The following is a 25,764-nucleotide window of genomic DNA, read 5'->3' as shown; positions in this document are numbered from 1 at the left end:
TACGCTAACTTCACTAATCTGGAGATAAAGTCATTTGGAGAATAATTTGAATCATAAGCTTTTAAATTTTTCACAGTAGAGTAAAACCTAATTAATTGGGTTATAATTAATGAAGGATATCATTTGTATCAGACCTGTATGACAAATAACATCATCCTAAATCTTAAAGCACTTTATCAAAAGAATTTATTTTCAGACCCAGAAATCAAAGGCACTTTCAAAGTCTTATTCCCTATCTCGATTTTGTTTTAACATTTTCCTTACTCAAAAACACTGTGGAAATCAGAGACAGAAAACGTTTTTTAAAATTCAGTTTAAAAAAAACCACCAACTGCCTGAATTATGATGAATTCTGACTGGAAGGCGCTTGAAATAATACATTTTTGCTATATTTGCATTTCTTCTGTTTCTTTTTTTTTTTTTCTTGGTAGTGAGAAGGTGTTCTTTTCCGGGCCACCTTCACCCTCCCGCCTTCCCCAAGTCTACCTTTCCAGGCTGGGGAAGGTGCATCTTCGCCAGGGCTCCTGCCAGCGCCTCCCTAGTACCTCTGGCCAGCCGCCGGTGCATCGGCGCGCCCTGGACATCCATTAACGTTTATACTACATCTCGGCCCCCGCCGAAGCTTCTCCTGTTTGTTTACCGCGGCCCCACGCTCCCCCACCCGCCTGCACACTGTCAAAGGCACTTAAGGGGAAAATTTTGGAACAGAAGCCCCGCCCACCCACCTCCCTCCCGCCTCTACAAAACCAGCTAAATCACCCCACCACCGGCCACCGAAGTAGGTTTGGCCACACGATCGGGGGTACTGTATTTTTTACAAGAAAACAAGCATCCAAAAAAGAAAAAAATTCAAACTGCTCGCGCAAGCCAATGGGGAAGAAGCGGGAGGTGGGCGGAGGAAGTGCGCGGCGGGCGGGGCGGGCGCGGGGGCTGGTACCGCAGGGGATTCGTAAAAACGCGGCGGGCGCAAGGTTTGGGGCTTTTTTTTTTTTTCCTCCAAAACTAGCTAAAGCGCGAGACTCCGCCTGTAGCTGCAGCCTCTCGGATCCACCTTAAATCTTCAGTGGACTCGGCGCAGGGGTCAGTGGGCGCAGCCAATGCCAATCAAGTTTACAACCACCAGCACGGGAGGGAAAAAAGAGAGGAAAAAAAATAATCTTCAAGTTCTCTAGTCCGCACACACAGTCACACGGACGCACGCACGCACACACACAAGCACACAAAAGGAAGGAGGGGGTGGGGGGACGGGCGCACGAGAGAGGGGGAAAATGTTTGCAAAATGCTCGTTGGAGGCTCAGTGCCCGTGGCCCGAGCGCTCGGGGAAGGCGCGCGGGAAGCACGGCCCGGCCCGAGCGCCATGATGGTGGCCGCGGTTCGGAGCCCATTTTCTGGAGGGGGAGCTGCAATGATGCAATCCCCCGGCCCCGGCCCGGCTGCGCGCCCTGCTCCTGCCTTTCCTTAACGTTCCTTTGGAGGCGCGTCGACGTTTCGCGCCCAGCACGCACCGATTTCTTTTTGTATTTTTCACTTTGTGATTCCTGCCTCCTGTGTGTGTCCCCACGCGAGACAGGCCGGGTCCGCGGACGGCCGCACGGGGACTGGAATTTACGTGTAAATACTACACTTTCGATTCTGCGGAGTCTGAGGCTCACCCCACCCCGCCCCATCCTACCCCCACGCGAGCCGAGATCCAGGAGGTTCCCCACCACCGCCACCGCTGCGGGGGCTTTCTGGCCTGACCCCGGGCCTTCTCCCCCGACCCCGGCTTCGCTTGCAGGATTTTTACCTTATTTTTGGGCGGGAGAGAAGGGATAGCGGGTGTAGGGTGTGGCTCAGGTGAAAGAGATGGCAAATTACAAAAAGAAATTCACACTCAGAAAAACAGATCGGAGATCCTAGACAAGATTTTGAAACACCTTTGGCAATCTACAAAAGCTTATGAAAAGCAAATGTCTAAGCTAACGATGATGAAGATGAAATGGCGAAGGCAGCGTTCCCAGGCCGCCGGGAAAGGTCGCTCGGCGCGGCCGGGGCGGTGGGCGCACTGTGGCCTGAAAGGCCGCCCGCTCCGCTCCCCTCCTGTTGATATCCACGGTCCCCCGAGTCCCCCAATCATGACCCTGGACTCACATATCCCTAGTTCTTTCCTGCCCCTGTCCCCCGCGCTGGGCAACTGGGAATGAGATGGGGCGGGGGGGCTTTGCAAAGCGGGTGTAAGGGAAGAAGCGACCCCCGCAAGCGGCCGTGGCGCTCGGCCCCTGCTGCGCGCGGCTGCGGCCGTCCTCGGCCGCCGGCGAGCCGGGAAGCCTTTCGAAATGCGCGGGGCTGCGGATCATTGGAGCCCGGGGTGGGGGTGGGAGCGGGCTGCTGCCCTGGAGGGTCCACGAATTCCGAAAGGTTCGCCCCTTCTCTCAGATCCCCTCGCCGCTCTGGAACTGGCAGGGTACTGATGTGAAGGGTCTCCTGGTGGAGAGGAATGGGGGCTTTTGCTTCTTTCTTAGCCCAGAGGAGAGATGATGAGGGAGGCAACTTTCTGAGAAACGGCCCAGCCCCGCCGCGCCGGCCGAGGCGCAGCCGCCTCCACGGCCTGCGGGCGCCCCGGGCGCGGGAACTGCGCGCAGCGACCCGGCCCGTGCGGGAGCAGCGAGCTGCAGGCGAGGAGCGAGACTTGATGGCCTTTTCGTCCTGAGGCGCCAGCCAGCCCGACCCCGCAACTGCCGCCGCGGGCGCCGGGCTGCGGGGCAGTTTGGGGAGACGACGGCGCGGTGGCCCGGGTAGCGGGGCAGGGGGCGGCTGGCGCCGGCGGCCGCATCCCCTCGGAGGGACGCCCGCGGCGGACCCGCTGTCTGGGCGGGGAGAGGACGCTCGGAATCGTGGGGACGCACTTAGAGACTTGACACAGACGTGTGAAGGACCAGCACGGGGATTTGGGGGCTGCGTTCCTGTGAACGTGCCCGGCGCGGCGAGCATCTCCTTCCTGGCCCAGCACTCCTAAAACGCAATGTCTAAAAATTCACATTAAAGATGCTTCTTTTGGAAAGGAAAATGGGGAACATGCAGCACTTAAGAGGATTTTTTTTGCCCCTTGGTTAGAGACACTTTTTAGAGTACCCTTGTTGGTTCAGAGAAACTTTAATTTTATTTCATTATTTCCTGACTCTCCACTCCTTCCTCCCTATTTTGAGTGGTTTTTCTTGCTCTCTCAGTCTCTTCCTGAAAAACACTCTGTGCTCGTGTTTTGAATAGAATCACAAAAACACCTTTAGTCTTTAATTAAAATAATACCTACTTGGAAAATGTGGCCCAACCACCAAAGCACCTACTTTTCCCTCCCCAGCTGCCGAGGAGTCGACCCTGCTTAAAAAAAAAAAAAAAAGTAACTTCGGGTCAAAATAAGCTGCAACGATCTTTTTAGAGCCCCTTTTGGGGTGCAATAATGTAAATACAAGCATTTGAGGAAAACAATTTAACCCAAATTCAAATTTTTGCGATTTGACCATTCGCAGATTCCTAGAAAAAATAATTTACTTTTACACCCTAACCACATTTTTGAAGAGAAGGTGAAATTACAGGAATTGTAGTAAGTTTGACTTTAAAATGCATTAAAAAATTTTTTTTCTTAAGTAAAAAAAATGTGTCTCTGCTATGTGGACTATGGGAACCCAAATCCCTCAGATTTGGTACTTAAATTAACCAGTTTTTGGTTGTGTAGATTATAACCAGGAAATTCAGAAATTGAGGAATGTGTGTGTGATGATCAGTTTAACTTGAAGAATACCTGTTCTATCTAAATTAGTGTGGAATGCACCCCAATTTCTAAGGGACCTATATATCTGAATATTTTGGACAAGGGGTGTAGTTTAGACGGTCTGAACAATTGCTCTAATTCCTCAGATTTTGCATGTGTAAATACAGAATTTACAGAAGTCCCTATGTTAGTTTCATTTTCAATCCTGCAAATGGTGTGATCAGTCTCGACTTATGTAAGAATTTTTAGTTCTGACACATTCATATCCTAGATGACATAAATATTTGAACTAATGTAGATAATCTTATTTATTTGAAAATGTGGCTTTTCCAATTTACACTTTTGTAGCTTTGTCCAACCATATAGAACTAAGTGGAAAATAGTGACTACTACATTCGGGCCCAAATAAACATCATCTGAGACGTAGGCCTGACTTATGTAGGTATTTGCCAGTTCATATACGTATTGGTTAATATGACTAGAATGCCAGGTCGAATAGCTCAAGCCTAGTAAACACATTACAGTGCAACTCAATGAATAGCTATGGAAGTTTTCTTTATTGATTGCTTTATGTGTAACAATAATTGGCATCTTTTTCACACATTACAAAAAATTATACTTGGCTCAGTATGCAACCTTTTAAGCATAGCCATATTACTTAACAAGAAGGGAAAAAAACCTATTCTACCCAATACAGCATTTACAAATGCACAAAACATGCCACTTTGGCTTGTATATTGTCTAGATTAAAAAAAAAAAAAATCTCTTTTTAACATAAATAAGTTAGTATAATTTTTCAGTGTCTTTACAGAGTTATGTACACAGGCACATTTCAAATGGTTTTGTTTCATACACATACACAGGCAATGTAAAAATACTGTTTAAAGATGTTGTCTCCATTTCACACAAGCCACGAGTGTGCTTTTCTACTGTACACTTTCCTTTAAAAACACCACTTTCCTTTGGGCAAATTAACAAACAGAATGAGAAGTTTGAAATTTAAAATTATTTCATTATTTTTTATGCAAAGTTACTTACAGACCTTTAAAAAATATCCAAGGATTTAGAATTATTTTGACTGTATTTACTAAGCCCAAAGTAAAAAGAAAATTAAGAAATTTTCTCAATGAATCTGATAAAAATTAGATGGTCGATTTTGAGCATTCAGAATTCCCCCCATACACCCCAAATTTTTGTCCAGAATTACCTAGAGTGACCTAACCGCTGAATAATTAACTGGTCAATTCTAATTTTCACGGGGACTTGGGGAGCACTGAGGGTAGTTTGCTGTTGTTTAAAGAAAAAAAAAAACCATTTGCTGCTACATAACGGAATCATGAGAGCTCCCAAATGAAAATAAGCTTCGTGTAAAAATAAATAGCAATTATTTGTAGCCAGTGTTCCAATTTTGATGATTTTTTAAATGAAGTATCAGTTCTCACTGAAAGGGACATTACATCTTTAAAGAAAACTCAAACCCTTCCCCCAAACTGCTCCTCTTCATGCAAGTCAAATATTTTTCTCCTTGCTCTAAATCGGAGCCAGCTCTCCATTCCCCCCATGCCAATTCCTCAGCCCCACCCCACCCCCCCTCCCCAAAGTTTATGTGCTACATAAAAGGTAAAAACTATATACACAGGTAGTACAATGAAGCAAATAAGGAAAAACCTAATTGCACAATGCTACATCCAATGCTTTTAGAGGCAGATCATTTAAGAGTGCCTAAAATTTTAGTGTTATTGTGTTGTTGCTTTTCAGTGCTTATACAAGATGTCCATTCGGAGTCAGCGATATGTATTTAAATTTTTCAATTTATATCTTCCTTGCTTCATCAAGCAGTGATGTATCTGATTAAACAAGGAAACATACTCTGAATTCTGCAAAAGAAACAAGAAGGAAGAATTAGGTGAAAAGTACCAGAGTAACATTACCATTAAAGTACAGAAATTATTTTGTCACTGTCTCAGTCGGGAAATACCTGAGCAATGGAAAAGAAAGTAAGGACTAAAGTAGATGACTACAGTCATCTCCATCCAACATTCACTTCACTGGAGTTTCACTCTCCTCTGTGTTGTGTACTTTTGTCTAGAGCAGTGGTTCTCAACAGTGGGCAATTTTGTCCCCCAGGGGACATTCGGCAATGTTTGGAGACATTTTTGGGTGTCATACTAGGCGTAAGGGGTGCTACTGGCATCTAAAGGGAGAGGCCAGGGATGCTGGCAAACATTCTACAATGTACAGGACAGCCTCCCACAACAAAAAATTATTCGGCTCCAAATGTCAATAGTGCAGAGGCTGAGAAACCCTGGTCTGGAGAATCCGGGTCAAAGATACTAAGAAAGAACAGATACAGGAGGAAAATTCAGGAACTGTAACACTTAAAAGTAGCAAAATTTTCAAACTTCTCTAAATTTGAAAAATAATTGGAATTGTAACTTATAAAGGCTCTCCAAAGAAAATTCTATTTTTTTCCAAAATATTCTAGTTTCGTAGTCATATGCAGAATATACACATGAATAGTTTTGAATAGGTCCTTTCTACTATTTCAAGTATTCTCTGAACTGGCAATATTTACTAACAAATGCCTCTCTGTATGTCAAAATGGGGCCAGATCAAAATCCGGTAGGTCTGATTCACGGTGGCTCAGGTGATAAACGGCCACAAGCCATAACAAAACAAGAGCTGCAGGTATTAAGGTTGCTTCAGGAAAATTTTTCATCCAATTTTCCCACTTCATGCACAGCTGTAATCTAGAGGTTCTATAGTGCCATTTTGTATAAGCTCTGAAAAATATCAGACGTATGTGAAGAAGTCATAGATGTGGCATTAGGATTTAAAAGCACAAAAAAACAAATTTAAAAACAAAACCAACAACTCTCTATGTTCTTTCATTTATTTTTAAATTTTTACAAATGAGGACTTAAACAGTTATTATCAACATCTATTAAAATCTCTTTATATGCTAGGCTATGAGTGTGTTTTGGAAAAAAAAAAAGGTCACAGTCCTTGTCTATAAGTTTATAAGCTATTAATATATGTGGTTTGATCATTATGGATAGCCAATCTATGTAAAGTTGGGGGCTAAATTATTCAAATTAGCTATTCGTGTTGATCAAATTTTAGTAGATGGAAAAATCTCCACTTCCCTTGGGCGGGGTGGACCTACCCTGCCAGCCCTGATATCTACTATCCATTTCCCCTACAAATATCCAAATCATCCTGTTACAGTGCGATTAGCATACACATGCTGACGTGTTCCTGGATTGCTTAGTCTGGCAGAGTTAATTTAACTTCTGCTTTGCAACTTCAGTGTTATCAGAAATTCTGTAGGATCTTTAGTATTTTTGAGCTTTCCATTTTGGTTTTTTTAACATACGCAGCTTCCTCCTCTGTCCCCAAAACTTATCAGAAAACAGGGAAAGTGACAGTTTATGAAAATGATAGATAATAGATTGCGACATACCTCTCTAGTCACATTTCTAACCATTTGATTAACCAAATAGGAGCCATCTGGACCCAACTTGTCCCTCAAAATTTATATTTTATCATGTATTTGCCATTTTTCCCGTGTATGGCTCAAAATCTGTGACTGACTCAACCTGAACTCTAGGAAGTGAATTCTCATGAAGTGGGACTGAGGCATACCCAGCTCTTGCTCAGATGGGGAAAGAAGCCATTGTCCCCAAGAAGTTTTAGTGGAACTTAAGGGAACTGACCTTCCTACCCACGGGTCCTTGTTTACAAGGACTTGCCTGGGACACTTGTTCTAGTAATTCTGTGTTTCAAGGGAAAATGATCTCAGGACGTAGAAACTGTGAAAAATTCCAGCGTCCCCACAACGATTCTCGGCCTTCCGCATCCCTACTTTTTTGACCTCACAAAATATAAACAAAACAGAAACCCACAAGCTCTGATCTGCCAGCAACCACTAAGATCAGGTATCTTGGGTTGGAAACCCCATGACTTCCTGCAGCCCGATTCGGGCGTCGGTTATTTGCTCCCAGTAGTTTACCCACCGAGCAGTTTACGTTTGACGTCTTCGGAGGCCCGGCTTCTTGGGCGTCTGCTCCACTGAGCCCGCGTTCGGGGAACCGTCTGAAACATTTTCTTCTGTTCTGTTGGCTCTTTTGTTTTGAGGAGAGGAATCTAAGGGCAAGAGGGAATTTTAAAAAGAACACACACAAACAATCTTTATTAGAAAAAAACAATGGCTGACAGAAGTTGGCACAATAGTCAAGGGATGAAAAACCCACCACCTCCACCCACATCCCTGGATCCGTCATCCCCAGTGGCCTTTGGGGGCACAAAATGAAGTTGTTTTCACGTAACAGAAAGTGCATTCTACACCCCAAAGCTCGCTCTTCACAGCGAAGGGAGAGGCCGCGGATAAACATCCCTACGTTGTCACATACCTAGCCCTGGCCAGCCGGCGGGGGGACTGCGGTGGTTTCACTTAGAGAAATTATCAGATAAGACAATCTCAGGCTTCTGACTTAATCGTAAACAGACCAGCAGTCAGCTACATAGCATTTAAGACCTAACATTAGGAAAGTTCGTTGCCCAAAAGCGACATCAGAACGCGCTGAAAAGAAAGTTGAGGTGAAGACCCTCGAGCAGGCCAAGCGGCGCCCCGGACAGACAGACAGACAGACAGACGTCGTACGCGTCTGAAGGGTCCTTACCGTCTGCTGCAGGTCGCTTCCTGATCCCAGTGCACGGCTCCGCTAAGCCCGTGGGGCTGTCCGACGTATCAGTCTTTGGGTCTACCAAATGCGTGTCCTCTGAGTTTGCCTGAGACCCAATTAAAGGCACCGCCTGGCGGTTCGCGCTGGCATCCTGGCTCTCCTGCGCCGGCACCTTGCAGGCGCCTTTGGGTGGCCGCGGGGGTCTGTAGTAGAACTCGGGCAAGCTGCCCTTTTCCACCTCCTGCCACTCGTATTTGCCCTCCAGGGGCTTGTGATTCTGGAAATCAAAATTCCACTTGCGCTGGCTGGCCTCTTCCATGTCTCGGCAGTGCTTCTCCAAGTCCCGGGTTAACTCTTCGTGATTCACCGGACCGAAGAGGTTTCTGCAGGCGGACGGCTTGGGGTACTCCGCCTGTCTGGCGTCCATCCGCTCCAGGCTCGGGCTCCCGTTGGACACTCGCACGTTTGACATCTTCCTCCCGGGTTTGGACGACCGCGTCGCTCGCGCTCTCGGGAAACAAAACCGAACAAAACAAGACGCCCCGACCCAGCCCGAACCCCTCTTATAAGCCCTGCGACTGCGCTCGGAGCCAAGAGAAACAAACAGCCCGGGCGAGCGCCGAGCGTCAGGAGCGCGCCGGGCTGGGGGAGGGGGCGAGGGGAAGCCCCGGCCAGGCAGCCGCGAGTCGCCGCCGCTCAAGTGTCCCGGCGAGCGGGAGGGCGGGGAGGGGAGGGGAGCGGAGCGGAGCGGAGGGGGCGGCAGAGCCAGTCCAAGTCCGGGCCGGTGCAAGCCCGCGGGTCCCGCGCCCCGAGCGGCTCTCCAAACCTTGCCGGCGTCCGAGTCGTGGAGCGGCGAGGAAGTGGGGAGAAGGGAGGGGGAGAGAAACACCCCGAAAAGACGAGCCCCCTTTTTTTAGTGGCCCAATATGGCGGTTGAAGGGAGGCTGACGAAGAAGAAAATGATTGACACCGCAAGTCTATTTAAACAGAGGAGGAGATCCATTGGTCGCGGCGCCGGGAGCCGCGCCCCGACGAGGCTGGCGAGCGCGGCCTTAAGGTGGCCCCGGCGCGGTTCGGCCGCTCCCCGCCTCCCCGCGCGCCGCCGAGAGCGCCGGCCGGAGATTGGCTGGTCGCGTGATTGCTGGAGGTGCAGCGCTGCCAACAAACCTGCTCTGGCTGCCCTCGGAGAAATGAAAAATAAGACAAACAAACTAGCCAAACGGCCGGGAAGCTGGGGAGGGGCCTGGGCGGCGCGGCCGGCGGGGCCTTGGGTTCTAGTCCCGGCGCTGCGCTGCCCGGCGCGCGGCCGCCCCGAAGCCCCGACCTCCCGCTCCTGGTCCGGGAAACGAAGGGGCTGGACCCGCTGATCCCGAAGGTGGCTGGCAGCTCGGTTTGCGCCTCGGTTTTCCCCGCGCTCGCCGAGCAGGGAGTGCGGGCAGACGGTGGGAGACCTGCCCCCAGCTGGGCTCTCAGCCGTGGCCCCAACCTGTGGCACCGCGGGGGAGCCCGAGAACATTCGCTGAGGGGCTGGGGGCCCCCCGCCTGGGTGCCTTGGCTGGGGATGAGCAGTGTTGGGCTCACCCTTGACCTAGAAGTCTCCGCTGTTCTAGGGGAGGCAGGGGGCTTCGGGAATAAGCCAAGGCGAACGTCTTTCTATAAATTAGCCTGGAGTAGGCGCAGCATTTATAATGTATTCTGAACCCAAGCTCTCCCTCAATAAAAATGAGACAGGATTTCAAGATCAAAACTTGGTCTCCTAAGTCCCCAATAAACTTTGTAAATGTGTCACACACATTTAGTTTTCAAAAGCGAGGTTACACCCCTGGCCCAGCTTCTTGCTTCCCAAGCACAGTTAAGGCCATTGCCATGGGCTGCGAGTGGGAACTCGTCTCCTCTTTTGTATTTTTCAATTCTTTCCCGGGTTGTAGCAGTTTCCTCTACCTGAGTCCTGCCGCCAAAGACAACAGCTCCTTCCTTCCTCTACCCTTCTCTCCCCCCATCATCGCTGCTTTAAACCCACCCAGAACGACGTTCAGAGGCAAGCGAATGCTTTTAGAGGGCTGCAAGTCGTCGAAGGGTGAAAACAATCTGAAACTCCAGATTATGAAGTGATTTATAAAACCACCACAACCAGGTCCTCACGTCTGATATTATTATTTGGGCATTTCTCTGCTCCCCTTTGCATCTTGAAATTTAGCTATCACTGTAATCTTGAGCACGGGGTGGTGGAAGTGAAAACAGGATGGTCAGGGCTCAAAGGGTCTTTAACTGCCTCCTCACCCCCACCCCCCAATACATATAATCTTGGTTTGGGCCAAAGTTAATACATTTTACTGGGAACCGATCTCCTGCGGTTCTAATAGTACACAGCAGCGATGTTTTCTTGTGCATCTGTGTTACAGATGACTTCGATTTTTAACTTGTTTTCCTCATCACATGTTGTTTGTCTACTTTGGGTGCCTGCCTCACCTCATACACTCCAGAAGGTAAGAGCTGGGAGGGGCCCTGGGAACCCTGTAGTTCAACCCTCTCTTTGGACCACTGAGGAAACTGAGACACATCTCCAGTTGGTAGCAGAGCCAGGACTAGAGGCAGGTCTCCTAACTCTCAGGTGGGTTCATCTTCTGTTCCTTTCTTTGCTGATGGCCCCAGTGGGTTCAGGTTTTTGCCTGGATTCACTTGTGCTGTTGTCTGCAGGTCCTCTCTTATAAGTGATTCAAAATGGCTCCTTCTCCTGCCCTAAGCTGCCTGCACATGTCTCCTTCATGTGGCCTGTGGTCACTGATGTTTAAATGCAGCTGTCACTGGCCTTTGGTATCACTATGCGGTAGTTCAACTAAAATGAAGATTCCAGAAGGAAGGGGTGACAGCTAGACAGCAGTGAGGGAGGCAGTGCCCAAAACTCGTTTCAAAGTCAGGACTTCCTACCTGACTGACAGAAAATATTTTACCTGGGATCAAAGTAAGAGGTCTCATCTTCTTTATTTTTCTACATTTAATGCCCTACTTAATTTACTGGATTGGAGAAGACAGGGAGAGGGTGAGGAAAATGAGGGTAGGCCTCAATACCATAATTAATACACTATTCCTGAAATTAGATCACTGTTGAAATTTGTACACAATTGCTAGACTACACAGGAATTCCATATTATATATAAGCATAAATTCACAGGCACAAATACACAAACAACCACGTGTATGTAAATGGAGCTATTCTAGAGTATTACACCTTGCCACAAAAGTTTGACTTTATTCATGGGATCAATATCTTACATAAAAGTAGGAAATTAATACTTTTATCCCCTACACGCCCAGAATCTTTCCACAGCTGATATGTAGGAGCACCATTTTGTTGCTTTGTATCTCGAAAAGTGAACGAGTCACAGTCACGCCACCTTAAGACGTCTGGCTGCCAGCTGAAAGGCTGTGCTTACATCGACCTTGCTATGATCTAAAGTGTTTTGTTTACAGTCAAGGCACCGGAGATCTGTACGGCAAATAATGAGATGGCAGGCGTCTGCTGTAGTGGCAACGAAGCGTGAAAAAAATACTATGGAGTCCCCGAGGGAAGAGGGAACGTGGAGATCAGAGCGCCATCCTCCTGCGGAAAGTAGGCGGCTGCAAAACAGTAAGCCAGGGAGAAAAATTTCAGATAAACAGTGTGAAGGCGGAGCTTGGGTAGAAGACAGAAAGTTCCACTCGCGCGGATCTAAAATGGGCTCTGCTTCTCCAAGACCCAGACTCTAGTCCTGGGTGATGTTTTCCTTGTCATTTTCACTCCTAGTAGTTTCCTGCTGAGAGTTGAGAAGTGCCACATAAGAAGCCCGAGGTTTCTGTGTCCTTCACAAGCTGAGGAGAGGAGCAAAGAGCAAAATAACTTAAAACACCTGTGTGGTAGACAAGTGTCCCAACGGAGTGGCTAGGCAAACCTGCCCCCCAGATGCAATGGCGGAGCGGGGAGTTATGCAGCCCCTAATGTTTCTGCACAGGTACAGACCTCCTTGCCCAGTTGCCCCTCCCACCACAAGCACACAATTTGAATCTTTCCTTGAGGATGTTTATAATGAGGCAGCTTTCTGTCAATTTCACACTTCTCCTAAACCGACATATTTCTAGAGTTTGGAAATTTTACACTCATCTGTTTTTGACATCTTTCATTCAATTTAATAAATATTTATTGAGCACCCTCTATTAATTTGCTTACTCTTTCTTTCAACAAATATTTATTGAGTGTCTTCGATATGCCAGGCATTATTCCAGGCTCTGGGGATTCAGAAGTAAACATTTCAACTAGGAAGAAACTTACATTCCAGTGGGGAGAGGGGAGACAGAAACTAAACACTGTAATACATGAGTAAAAGATATACTATGTAAGGAGGTGATACATGCTATGGAGAAACAACAAGATGGGGAGAGGGAAAGAGAGTGTTTCCAGGTCCCAATGTCAACAGAGTGGTCAGGGAAAGCCCCGCTGAGAAAGCAGCCTTGGAGGGAAGCCCTGAGGACTTGAGAAAGCAAGCCATATGGATATCTGGGGAAAGAGTGTCCCAATGAAGGGAACAGCAAATTCAAAAGCTCTGAAGTGAGATCTTTTCTGATGGATTCAAGGAACAGCAAGGAGCAAGGGGAGAGTGGGAGCAGGAACATGAGATCATACAAGATGAGGTAGGCCTATGTAGGGTTTTTATCACTGACTGAGTGATATGGGAAGTCACTGGGACACTAGGAGGTGTTGCCCAGTGGAAGTTGTGATCTTACCACGTGTAAGTTATTCCTCAAGGCATTATTCTCTGTGGGGAGTGACAGGATGACTAAGTCACAGTCCCTGCCTTCAGGGGTATACACCCTAGATGGAGAGACAACCACGTGCACAAAAAACCACAGAGGTAGAAAGCAATGCATGGAAGAGCATGGTACAATGATAGAGTACAAAGGAAGGAGAAAGAGGAAGCCTTCAAGGAGGTGATACCTGAGTCAGATCTTGAAGAATGAGAAAAATGTCAAGAAGGTTATAAAGATGTATAGGTAGGGGTGATAACTGGGGGATGGGATCAGACAGGGGCAGGCCATGGATGGCTTGCTAAAAAAAAGATCTGTTTTATTCAGTAAGCAATGGGAACTGATGGGAATTTGGTAAAGAGAAGAACATGATCACTGTCCAAACTTGTCTCCTGAACAAGAGCAAGCCTGGGCCCTGAGAGACAGTGTCTAGAGACACAGCTAAATGGAAAGCTGGGTTAGACAGTCCCATTATGGTGTTAATCCAAAGGGAGCTGGTTGTTGGGCAGAGCACAGGTGTGAGTCAAGAGGGTGAAGCACAGGCCATGAGACCAGTTGGAGAGGGTTTGGAACAGAGAGTAGGAGACAGTCTGGCGTGATCTCCTGAGCTGCAGAGGCATAGCTGCAAATGCTTTGTCTGTGGTGCTTACAGCTTTGACGGTGAGTGGAGAGGTGACTGCTGAGGGGCCCAAGCTGTCTTCGACAATCAGATCTTTGTGTTCGGAAGTGGCATCTGACAACAGAGTAAAGGATGGACGTGACGAGCCTAGAGAGGCTGACATGGAGGTAATTGTGGAGGCTGACTGCAGTTGCTCAAGCAGGAGATACAACAGCCTTAAGCAGTGCTGCGGAGGAGGGAATGGAAAGCAAAGAATGACTGTGGGATTGCTTAGGCAGTCAGCACAGATAAGAGAATTGAGAAAGATGGAGAAATGAAGGATGACTTAAGGACTCAAGCTGGGGTATTTGAGAGAATAATGCCATTAACTGGGAGAGGTCACACAGAGGGAGAATGTAACAGAGGCTGCTAGCTGTCCACCAAAATCCATTCTTGCCTTCTTCCTTAGTAGGAGAATTATGACTGGGCATACAGCTGCCCAGCTACACTGCATTTCCCAGCCTCCTTTGCCGTTATATGTGGCCTGTGGTTAGATATTTTCCAACAGAATGTAAACAAAAGTGATACGCATCTTCCAGGCCTAATGCATAAAACCTGTCACATGACCCCCCTACTGCTGCCTCTCCCTTTTCCCCTTCCCATGGGCTGCACAGGTAAATACTACTGCAACCTTGGAAGACACATGTTGAAGATGATAGAGCCACCATCAACCTGCGTCCTGACCTGACCTGAGAGAAAAAGTAAATTTCTATTTTGTTGAACCATTACATTGGGGATCCATTTGTTATACCATTTTACAGTCAATCCTAACTAATACAGAGGGAAAAGTTTGGGAGAGAGGGACTAGAGAATATGGAGAATTTGGTTTGATATAGTCAGTCTACACATTGAAATTAATTGGATCACCAAGAAAAGTAAGAACGAGAAGTTATGTTCCTTAAGAGGGCAACAGAGACAATATTGGAGACGTGACCCTGACACAGAATGTGAAGGATGGCATGGTTAGTGGGGCTCTCTGAGACCCGTCCATATTCACAAATGCACATTAATCATATGGCCAGCTCAATACTGAGTAGATTAAAGATGACAAAGATATGAGAATAAGGATGCATGTGACGGTCTCAATACTTTTAGGTCACACTTGAGGTGTATAACACTCGTTTCTTCCCTGTCCCACTCTCCCTTCTCAGAGAGGCTGCTCCCTTAGCCTCTTCTGCTGAGGGACAGCAGATTATACGGTGCTGTTCCCATTCCCTTCCTGAAGGTGGCCAGATAAGGGGAGAGGAGCTGTCTGACCTAAACTTGGCCAACCAAACTCTCTCTCCTGAAGATTTGGAACCAGGTCTCAGAAACTTCAACTAATAAATTATAAATTAGAGGTTAATAAGGTAATGTAGATTTGGCATTGAAAGAACTGTTTTAAGAAAGCTATCTTCAGTCCACAAGTGATGGAGATGTAGATAAAGACTGTCTGTAAAGTTCAGAAGAAAGAAAAGGACATGCAAAGAGGGGCAGAGAAGAGAGACTATGGATTTTAGAAAGATAGCCCTGAGTAACCAAAGACTCCCCTGTTTCTGGATCCTGCAGCTCATGAGGTCCCACACCCCGGACTTAAGTTCTGTGGGACAGCCCTGTGTTTATAGAACAATTTCCCCCATTTTGTTCCAAGCTAGTTTGTTATGGGTTTCTGTTAGTTGACCCAAGACATCCCTGATGAACACAGTACATTACATATTCGAAAGCATCTTCTCTGGTGTCGTCTCACTTGACCCTCATTAAGACCACAGTTGTGAGACAAATGCTATTATCCTCTCTTGCAGATAAGGCCCTGAGATAGAGAAGGCTGAGTGTTGCAAAGCCACAAAAGAGAGTAGTGAAGGCACTAGGATTAGCGTGCCTGAAATTCTGAAGCTGAGTCCAGAATCCATTGCGACGACTCATGTAGAAGATGCAGTAATTTGGTGGGTTTGTAAATTTTATCATGGAGGCTTCATTAGCTTAACTTACCCACAATGCACTATTTATAAAAAGAAGTTCTGGGAAAAATGAGATTCAAATTCCTAGAGAGGAAAATAGCATCTTTGAAAGAAACTGGATTCAAGAAGTGTTTAAAACTGATCTGGTGGGGCCAGATTTTAAAGAAAAAAATGCATCAGACATTTTTACTTAGAGAAAAATCTTCACTTTCAAATAAAATGTAGTAAGGAAATGCAAGTTTACTAGTATTGCTGGTTTCATAAAAATGGGAAACAAATAGCAAAACCCAGATCCACGACCACACCATGTACATCATTTAATTTCCATGATTGAAACATAAGTAGAAAACTTCTGTGACTAGAATATGGAATTTGGAACAATAATTCACCATTTTCTTTCTTTTCCTTTTTTTCGAGGATTGGCACCTGAGCTAACAACTTGCTGCCAATCTTTTTTTTTGTTTCTGCTTTTTCTCCCCAAACCCCCCCAGTACACAGTTGTATATTTCAGTTGTGGGTCCTTCTAGTTGTGGTATGTGGGACACTGCCTCAGCATGGCCTTGCGAGTGGTGCCATGTCCACACCCAGAATCCGAACCAAGGGAACCCTGGCCTGCAGAAGCAGAGCGTGCAAACTTAACCACTCGGACACAGGGTTGGCCCCTTCTTTTTTTTTTTTTCCTTCTTCTCCCCAAAGTCCCCCAGTACATAGTTGTACATTCTAGTTGGGAGTGCCTCTGGTTGTGCTATGTGGGATGCCACCTCAGCGTGGCCTGATGAGTGCTGCCCTGTCTGCGCCCAGGATCTGAACTGGCGAAACCCTGGGCCCCCAAAGTGGAGCACGTGAACTTAACCACTCGCCATGGGGCTGGCCCCAGTTCACCATTTTCAACTACATTCTATTCTTTATACTGAGAAGACATGAAGGAGAAAAATTCCCTTGATTATGATCTTATTCTTTAGTTTATGCAAACTTTCACCTAAAAAAAATTGAAAGGAGCTCATTTTCTGCTCCTGACCACTCTCTGAATAATTGTTCACATGAATATATTTGTTCATTTCTTCATTCATTAAATTCTTAATGAGCCCTTACCAGATGCCAAACTCTCTGGGGACACAGCAGAAAACAAAGATAGCCAAAGTCCTGGTTTCATGGAATGGAGCTCACACTCAAATGTGGAAGGCAAACAATACACAAATAAATAAGCAGAGTATGTCATGTTCTTATAAATGCTAAAAAGAAAAATAACCTAGTTAAGGGTACAGAGGGTAAAAAGGCATACACTATGATAACAGCGAAGGACTCTTTGATAAAGTGACATTTGAATAGAGACCTGACTGAAATGAGGACATGAGCTATGTAATTTTCTATGTTCCAGGCAGAGGAAATAGCAAATGCAAGGGCCCTGAGGTAGGAATGTGCCTGGGACGGCTGAAGAACAATCAGGGAACTAATAAGCCAGAAATAAAGTAAGTAGGGGCTGGGAGGTAGGAGATGAAAGCAGAGAGAAAATAGGGGCCCAGATCAATGTATAGGTACGAGCCATGGTAAAGACTTTGGATTTTATTCCCATCAAGGTGAGCTACCCTTGAGCAGGGAGGTTTGATCTGACTTTGGCTAACTTTGCTCCCTTTGCTGAGTGGGAAGTAGTTCAAAGAGAGAAGTAGGGAGACCAGTTAGCAGACCATTGTAGTAATCCAAAAGGAGGTCATACTGGGTCAGACCAGGGGGTAGCAATGTACATGGAAAGAGGATAGTTGACAGATGTGTTTTTAAAGATATAGCCAACAGAATTTGCTGAATGATTGGAAATAGAGTATATGAGAGAGGGAGGACTCCATAATGACTACAAGGCTTTTTGGCCCAACCAGCTAAAGAAAGGATGGGCCATTTACCGAAATGCAGTTGACTGAGAGACGAACAAATTTTTCTTTGACTGTGTTAAGTTTAAAATATCCTTGGGCATCCAAATCAGATGTTGAGTAAGCGGTTGTATATATGAGTCTGGAATTCAGGGGAGAGAAGTTTGTGCTGGAGATACAAATTTGGACATTTTTAGCATTTGGATGATATTAAAGCCATGGGGCTAGATAAGACCACCAAGGCAGTGAGTTTAAGACAGAGAAGAGAAGAGGCCTGAACAGTAAGCCTTAGACTATTACAACTTTCCGAAATCAGGAAGATGGGAAGGCGCTAGGCAAAGGAGACCGGAGAGTTGCCGCTGATGGAGTGGAGGAGAGCCAAGAGAGAGGTGACCCAGAGCCCAAGGAAAAGAAAGTGTTTCAAGGAGAAGAGAGAGATCAAACGGTTCAAAGGCTGCTGATAAATTAAGTAAGATGAGGACTGAAAACTGACCATTGGATCTGGCCTTGGAGGTCACTGGTGATCTTGATAACAGTAGTCTTGGTAAGTGGAGGCTATGAAAGCCTGAGTGGAGTGAACTAAACAGAAAGTCATGTATATGCATGCTGTATACCCACCTGAATAAAATATGCACACATCTACCTAGTCTAAGCAAAGGGTAGCTAGGTTCTAATAATAGGAAACCAGCCTGGAAGCAGGCCAGGGGTGAGGTCTGGGCATTGGCAGATGGGGGAGTAGGCACATTAAGAAGGTGCCCCATTGACTAACTTCTCACTTGTTTCATTGCATGGTTTCACAATGCTTCCTTCAATATCTTTTCTTAACTTTCCTAAAAATTGTCACGTGGACAAATTACCTTAAACCTCTTTGAAAGGAATCACTTTTAGAGACTATGCTAAGAGAATTAGCACAGAATTAGCTTTGCTTGTGAGTCTCATATTTCAACTGGCTAATGTTGTGCTTAGAAAATCGTTATAGAACAGCATCTTCTGTTCCCACAATAATAGACTTTTATTTACCAAATAAACACTGTAAAACTTTACTATAAATTTTTAGCATATTAAAAGGGGAGTGAGTTGCATTTCTATTTATTCTTGACAAAAAAGCATTTCCTGGCACTGTCATAATGGTATTCTTCTCCAAACCTCAATAATCTTCTTGGGCTCTGCCTGTATCAGTGGGCCAATTATATCTCCAGTGTCAAATGCAATTTGCAATTTGTTGCTTTTTTCCTTAACTCAAGATTAGATCTTCTGGCTAAGAATGTTTCAGAGTAGTTTTCCATCTCTTCCTTTACTGAAGAAACAGAAACATCCAGAATAGTTAGGCCCTCGGTGGCCACAGGAGGACAGAAGAGGGTAAGTAATAAGATAGAATTCCGCCACAGAGCATTCACGAAGCGGGAATGTAATTGACCTGCTGCGCTGTTTAAATAGCACAGGAGGGCAGCACAAGGCCAGAACTGTCAGCCCTAAGCCTGCAAATGCTCCAAACCACAACCATATTTATAATCTACTTTTTTGAGTGCATACACAAGAGTTTTAATCCCCACCAAATGTAATTGAACTCTAAAATTGCATAGATTCTTACCTAGTAAACATTTTCAGATCATTTTCATGCATTACTCACATAATAATCTGAATTTAATATTTATTTTATCATAGCAGAGTGTTTTAATAATTGTGCAGTCAAGGTAAGTATTATAACCTTTAACAAGTGAGGAAGTAGAAATAAAGATAAAAGGTGACTTGTCAATGGTCCCGCACAATTAGGTGCAAAGTCAAGATAACAACCTAAACTTGATCCTTTTCCACTAAACTTAGCTCTTTCAGAAAGACACCTCCCAAACACACACAAACCCATATACTGCCTCCATGACATATTCACTTTGACTTCAGATATAAACCTACAGTCTTTACCCTTTCCTGTATCCTCCAATGAGGCCAATTTCAATCCTCTAAACAAAATAAATGCAAAGTAGGCAGCACCCAATTGATATTATTGGCAAATACACATGGTTCCAGTGAAGCTCAAAGAGATAGCCCCTATTACATTCTACTAGGGGTTCTAGATATGGCAGTCATGGGACCCATCAAGTCTACAGCCCCTTCCAAAAGCAAGTGTCCAACCCCAGGCCATGGCATGGGCTCCTGACCAAGAGCTGTGGTTTATGATGGGGCCTGGTAAAGAAGAGCTCTGCCCAAAAGAAGGAAGATGGTTATGAGCTAATCCAATCTTACACTCTCACTCAAGAATTAAAAGTGGAAAGTACAGTAAGAACCAGAAGGTCATAGAGAAAAGAGAACAGACAGATGCAGAGAGAAGACACATAGGGACTGGCATAGTCACTACGTGCTAGAATGAGAGACCATCATGAACTTCCATGGCAAACGTGTCTAGAACTCCCAACATTCCAAATGAACTTTTGATTCCTGTTTACACGTGACCCTTTCAAGGCCCCACAGTTTGGCTTTCCATGTTTTAAGGACTTGTGAGTATGGCTAAGATTCCTGTCACACATGTGAACAAACATGCACACACATTCCACACATTACTCAAGGTAGCAAGCACATGAGACTGACCTTTCACCCAAAAGACCGTGCCCAACCACCACACACTGACACTCTCCATAACCAACACAGTACACGTTTAATCCCAACCAAGCTCACATGGAACATGACCATTGAGCAAAGCTGTGCTTCCTTCACTCATTATGTATCTATTGATTCCCTACAACGTGTCAGGCATTATGTAGGTTCTGGAGTTATAGAGACAAACAAGCAACACAGACAAACAATACAAGGTCTCTGTATTTGAGGGCCTCCCAGCTTGGTGGGAAAGGCGTAGGATCATCATACAAGAATGGAAACAAATTACAGAAAATTTAGGGAAACTGTGTACTGATTGCCTAAATGGTAGATTCTCTTTTGCTTGTAAATCATTCTAATAGAGCTGTTCTCTCCAAGCCCAGTTTATCAGTCAACATGAGATTCGTGTCAGTATACTGTACACCCAAGGGAAAAGATGAGAACAGAATCAAATCATCATCCTTGAATGCCTGGATCAGCGGGATGTAGAATGGTGTAGCTAAATGGACAGGGTTAACAATTACGAAGTTCATCATGACCATTACTTAACATGAATGCTGGCCTCTCAGGATTTTAAATGTGGTTATGATGTTTTAGACTTAAAAGTTAGACATGCCTTACTGATTTCTTGTTTTGAGCGATTATTAAAATGGAGAAGTAAAGAAAACGTAAGCAATGTAAAATGGAGGAGGAGAGGAAAAAGGCACCGAGGAAAGGGAGAAGGAGAGAGATCCAGAAAAGTAGAGTCTTTTAAAACATGTCATCATTATATGGATCTAGATTTATCATGGGTCTATATTTACTGTGGATTTAGTCATAATCACTTAAAATAATTTTTTAAAAATATACCAGTACATACTCTAACATGTTTAGTTTGATTTTCTAATACTATTCTATACACAGAGTTCTGTTGTACTTTTTTTTAAGTACTAGAGATGTGAGTCGAATACCAACTCATACTTTAAGTTCTAGAAATATTCTATTATTTAAATCATTTTAGGATAGATACAGCACAATAAAATTTGACAAATACTTAAGTGTGCCTAACTTGTATGAACCATAAGCCAGTCACTGGAGGAATTTTGAAAAGTGAATAAAATACAATCACTGTCTTCAATGGAGGGAGCTTTCTTCTATATATAAAAATCAAACAAAGAGATGATAATATTAACATGAGGCTAAATATGTGTGCTTTAAAAAGATGGTACAAGCAAATGATCGTTCTAGAGGGGAGATCAGGGCCAAGTGGTTAAGTTTCCGCACTCCGCTCCGAGGGCCCAGCGTTTCGCCAGTTAGGATGCTGGGCACGGACATGGCACCGCTCATCAGGCCATGCTGAGGCGGCGTCCCACATGCCACAACTAGAAGGACCCACAACTAAAAATACACAACTATGTACCAGGGAGCTTTGGGGAGAAAAAGGAAAAATAAAATCTTTAAAAAAAAAGAAAGAAAAGGGTCTTAAGAACTCAATGGATTTTAACTTGGAAAGGTGGGTAATTGAGTTAATCAAATGGGACAATTTACTAAATGTTAACTTGGTAACTAGAAGAGTCATCTTATTCCTCTGTAATGTTCACTGACACTGTCTAAGATAGCCCAAAATCATATACCAATGCTTTAAAAATATAGGATTGGAATTCTCTCTCCCTTTTGCCTATTGGCAGTCCTGTTTCCCACAATAAAAGCTTTACACGACCGATGTAGTCATTATTAACTCATATGCAATTGGTAAATGGGAAAATAATGTCAATATAATTCAATATAATTCATTGCTTCATTCATTATTTCTCCTAGCACACTTACATTTTGAAGTGATCAGGGCCAAGCCTTCTCCCAATTAAACAGAAAACCTTAACAATATAAAGACTAAGAAAAAAGCAGACAATTCTTCAGGAATGCCTTCCTTCAGAGAAAATAAAGGCTTATTTGGTAGCTTCAAGAACCTGTAAGCTTTTCGCAACATTAAGTTATGCGGTGAAGCTGCACAGTGTAAATGAAGGCGTGAAACCATTTTCTCGTGTGGGGGAGGGGAACTGATTGACCAAGAAGGCTAAATCCTGGATCATATTTTTAATTTTTATGAAACTGCTTTTAATTGGAAGCAAATACCCTCAAGGACCTATATGTGCAAGGAGGCGGCACAGGGTTAAAAGATCTACGGCAACACTGTCCAACAGAAATATGAGACACATGTGCAATTTTAAGTTTCCCAGTAGCCACATTCTTAAAAGTAAAGTAAAAAGAGGGGCCGGTCCCATGGCTGAGTGGTTGGGTTTGTGCGCTCCGCTTCAGCGGCCCAGGGTTTCGCCTATTCGGATCCTGGGCGCGGACATGGCACGACTGCTCATCAGGCCATGTTGAGGCGGCATCCCACATGCCACAACTAGAAGGACCCACAACTAAATATACAACTATGTACTGGGGCGATTTGGGGAGAAAAAGCAAAAAAAAAAAAAGTAAAAAGAAACAGGTGAAATACCTCAACATAGAATCAATATAAAAACTACTACTGAGATACGTCACATTCTTTTTTTCATACTAAGTCTTTGAAATCTGGTGGTGGATATTTTAGATTTACAGGACATCTCAATTTGAATTCGCACATTACAATGTTCCAGAGCCACATATGGCTAGTGGCTACCATATTGGACAGCATAACTCTAAAGGACGACTGTCATGCTGAGTACAAATATCAGTGGAGATTTCTTTGTGGTAGTATTTTTTTTAGCATAGTAACTTTTATGGTCCTCAAGTAACAAAGTTGCATAGGTTTTGAGTGGTCTGCTCCTAAGCCTGTATCTCCCATAAATCCTGTTATTTTTAGTACACTATGTTAAAGAACATGCTTGTTTTCCCTCTACATACTTTATTAGCCTTCCTCTCAGCTAGAGTGCTGAGGACGGCAGGACAGAAAGACATCTTTCCTTACTAGAGATGTAAATACAAGGAAGAAACCACTCAAGCACATAGGAAGGCGGAGCAGACTTCCCTAGCAGACAGAAGAGGGTTTCATCAGAGAAAGATGTCCTCAATGGGCATTGCTTTATATTCACAACCAAAGTTCACCCTTTTTTCCCTCATTTTCCCCCCCACCCCATTGCAAATGATTTCCTTCCACCTGACCGGAACATTCTTTCTTTAGGGATGACAAGAGTGCTGGAATTACTCCCAACACTTAAAAGAGCGCCCAGCTAGAAGCAGCACAAAATTTCCTTGAAGTTCCTTATTTATCATTAAGGATGCACAAACACTGCAATTTAGCTATAATATATGTGTTTAATACTTTTTAAAAATGTTTAAAGTTATCTATTGTGAAAAAAAGTTCTATCCCTCTGTAAGATTATATTGTGTTGATTCAACCAATTTTGGGTAATTGGCAATGCCTATTGGATTCATTGTTCAACAATTTCTTACTCATCTTGGGGTCATAATAATACAAGAACCCAGATTCATATAAATACATGGATACAAACGGCAGCAGTTTTTTCTATGACATCATTGCTTTATGATCTCAGGGAAATTACAGGAGAGTGTGCCCAGAACGATGCTAAAAAAATGGTATGGATAACTTTTTTAGCTACAGATTGTGGAGATTTTGGTAAGTATATTTCCTGAGCAATAGGGCTGATTGAATGGGTAACAAATCCACTAGTGAGTTTCTTTTATTCCTCAAAGGAACTTTTTTTCAGTGAGCAACAATGAAGTTTTATTTGACCACTTACCAGTCTTACACTAACATTTTCATCACATGTAAATGAAGCAGGGGTCTCAAAGGATTCATAGTTCTTTATCAACTCTTCATCTAATTCCCACACTTTATTTTCATCAGAGCCATATCATCGTGTGCAATAAAAGTATTCAGTTTGTTTTACAGTTGCTGATTGTCTTGACAAAGTAAGCCGTCTTTATGAGTCAGCCTTACATCATTAAGGTAAACAAGGACTCAATTCACCTTATCTGCATTTCTTTTCCTTCATGAAGAAAATGTCAATTCAACCCTGGCTTAGAAAACTGGTTATCATCTTACCTCGACCAAAGGAGTGTACCTCTAGATGAAGGAGCTGGATTTTAAAGTCACTCTGGCTTTGGTACAAATTTGCCTTAAAAGGTAAGTATCCAAAGCGCTAGATTTACTAAATTGTACTATCATATGGAACATAATAAGAAAAATTCAGAGGCTAGTTTTTTTAAGGTGAAGACTCTGTGAACCATGCTGGAAGGGTCCAGAACCTTCAAAATTTGGCCCCATCAGCACACATGTCCATTCATTTTCTCTACTTAATTTCATGCTACCTAAAAATCTCACCTTCCTTTGTAGAAACTGTCTTGTTATAAATTAATGTCTTCAAGTTCATCATTTAAAAACTAACAAGAGTCCAGTAAAACTGCCAAATTACTAACTTGTATGTTTTTATCCAACTCTAAGACAAAGATCCTGGTGTAGCTGAATCTACCTTATTTAAGGTTGCTTTTAAGCACATTAAAATGTATCTTTAGAAATTCTTCCGTAAAGATACTTTAAAAAAAAAAAATCAGCTTGCCGTTTTTTTTTTTTAGACCGATCCAGTCATATCCAGTCATATGAAACAACACAAAGTTTCAACAGATCTTGTTTTCCAAGCAGCCTTCTAAGCCATCTGAAACTGACTTTGAAGGGAACTTAAAACCATCTTTTTTAATTTGCTTGTTGGCTTGTGCTTTTTCTGGCTATTGATTCTAGAATCATCTCTCTTTTTAGTTTCAAATTTGCATGGGTACCCTTTTAACTTTGCTTCAAAAGTCAGTCTTAACGATGCCGGTATTGCTCGAGGTTTGCTCGAGCAAGATGGCCTCAGGGCTGGGCTATTTGTGTCTTTTCCATCACAGAATCCATATTTTAAACAGATCCCTAAATACTACCTACATTTTGGGGTTTACTGATGCTGCTTACCACGTCTCAGCTATGGTTAGAGGGTGCTATCATCATCGTTACGTTCATTATAAAGATCTTCCACGACAGGTCTGACAAGGCCACGATTTCTGAGTGTTCAGTTTGCATTACCGATCGTATCTTCACTGGTTTCAGATCTGCACTTAAACTGTCCTGTTCTTCACCTCCAGTGCGTGCTCCTGCCTGAAAACCCGCTTTTCGTGATAAATTGCACATCCAGACAGCGAGCGGCCGCCCGGGGAGTAAACAAGCCCCCGCGCAGGCGCAACGGCGGCGGCCGGGGAAGCTGGCTGGTTGGTTGGTAGCCAATGGGATTTCTCGTAGAGTGAAAAGTGGAAAAACAACACAGTGTGTCCTAAGGTGATAAACTGGTTGGCTTTTTCTATTTTTACGTATTTCTGGCTTTTCTTTCTGAAGGACTTGTGCGCACTTCAGGGCCTCGCCGAGGTCCTTCGGGGAATTCCTCGGCCCCAGGAAGGGCGGCCCCCGCATCGGCTGGTTCTGCCGGCCCCGTTTGCTCTCGCCGGGGAGTCTGGATCTTTTTTATTTGACTACAGCACGCATCCATCGGGG

General features: G+C 44.4%; 3 protein-coding genes and 2 long non-coding RNA genes across 5 annotated transcripts in view; 2 read left to right on the top strand and 3 right to left on the bottom strand.

The window, feature by feature from the left end:
- Positions 1-663, bottom strand: part of DDX47 (DEAD-box helicase 47) — a 77,512-nt gene extending 76,849 nt beyond the window's left edge. Inside the window, exon 1 of the mRNA XM_001501444.7 lies at positions 487-663. The gene's annotated coding sequence lies outside the window, so the exon portion shown is untranslated. The remainder of the gene's footprint in view (positions 1-486) is intronic.
- Positions 664-4,286: 3,623 nt separating this feature from the next.
- On the bottom strand, positions 4,287-11,338 carry CDKN1B (cyclin dependent kinase inhibitor 1B). Its single transcript, XM_023643144.2, has 3 exons — positions 8,431-11,338; positions 7,765-7,894; positions 4,287-5,625 (listed from the first exon to the last, which is right to left on the bottom strand). The coding sequence occupies exons 1-2, from the start codon at positions 8,903-8,905 to the stop codon at positions 7,773-7,775; spliced, it is 597 nt and encodes a 198-aa protein (XP_023498912.1). The 5' UTR covers positions 8,906-11,338; the 3' UTR covers positions 4,287-5,625; positions 7,765-7,772.
- On the top strand, positions 10,920-12,622 carry LOC111773926 (uncharacterized). Its single transcript, XR_002808645.2, has 3 exons — positions 10,920-11,044; positions 11,905-12,061; positions 12,218-12,622. It is a non-coding gene; the product is annotated as an uncharacterized lncRNA (long non-coding RNA).
- LOC138924657 (uncharacterized) lies at positions 11,657-25,466 on the bottom strand. Its single transcript, XR_011439695.1, has 2 exons — positions 25,192-25,466; positions 11,657-12,282 (listed from the first exon to the last, which is right to left on the bottom strand). It is a non-coding gene; the product is annotated as an uncharacterized lncRNA (long non-coding RNA).
- Positions 25,362-25,764, top strand: part of GPR19 (G protein-coupled receptor 19) — a 30,404-nt gene continuing 30,001 nt past the window's right edge. The window contains exon 1 of the mRNA XM_070269923.1: positions 25,362-25,551. The gene's annotated coding sequence lies outside the window, so the exon portion shown is untranslated. The remainder of the gene's footprint in view (positions 25,552-25,764) is intronic.

Source organism: Equus caballus, chromosome 6, assembly GCF_041296265.1.
Source record: "Equus caballus isolate H_3958 breed thoroughbred chromosome 6, TB-T2T, whole genome shotgun sequence".
NCBI classification, from domain to species: Eukaryota; Metazoa; Chordata; class Mammalia; order Perissodactyla; family Equidae; genus Equus; species Equus caballus.
The sequence above is the reverse complement of the archived record's forward strand: the minus strand, read 5'-3'. Positions and strand labels throughout refer to the sequence as shown.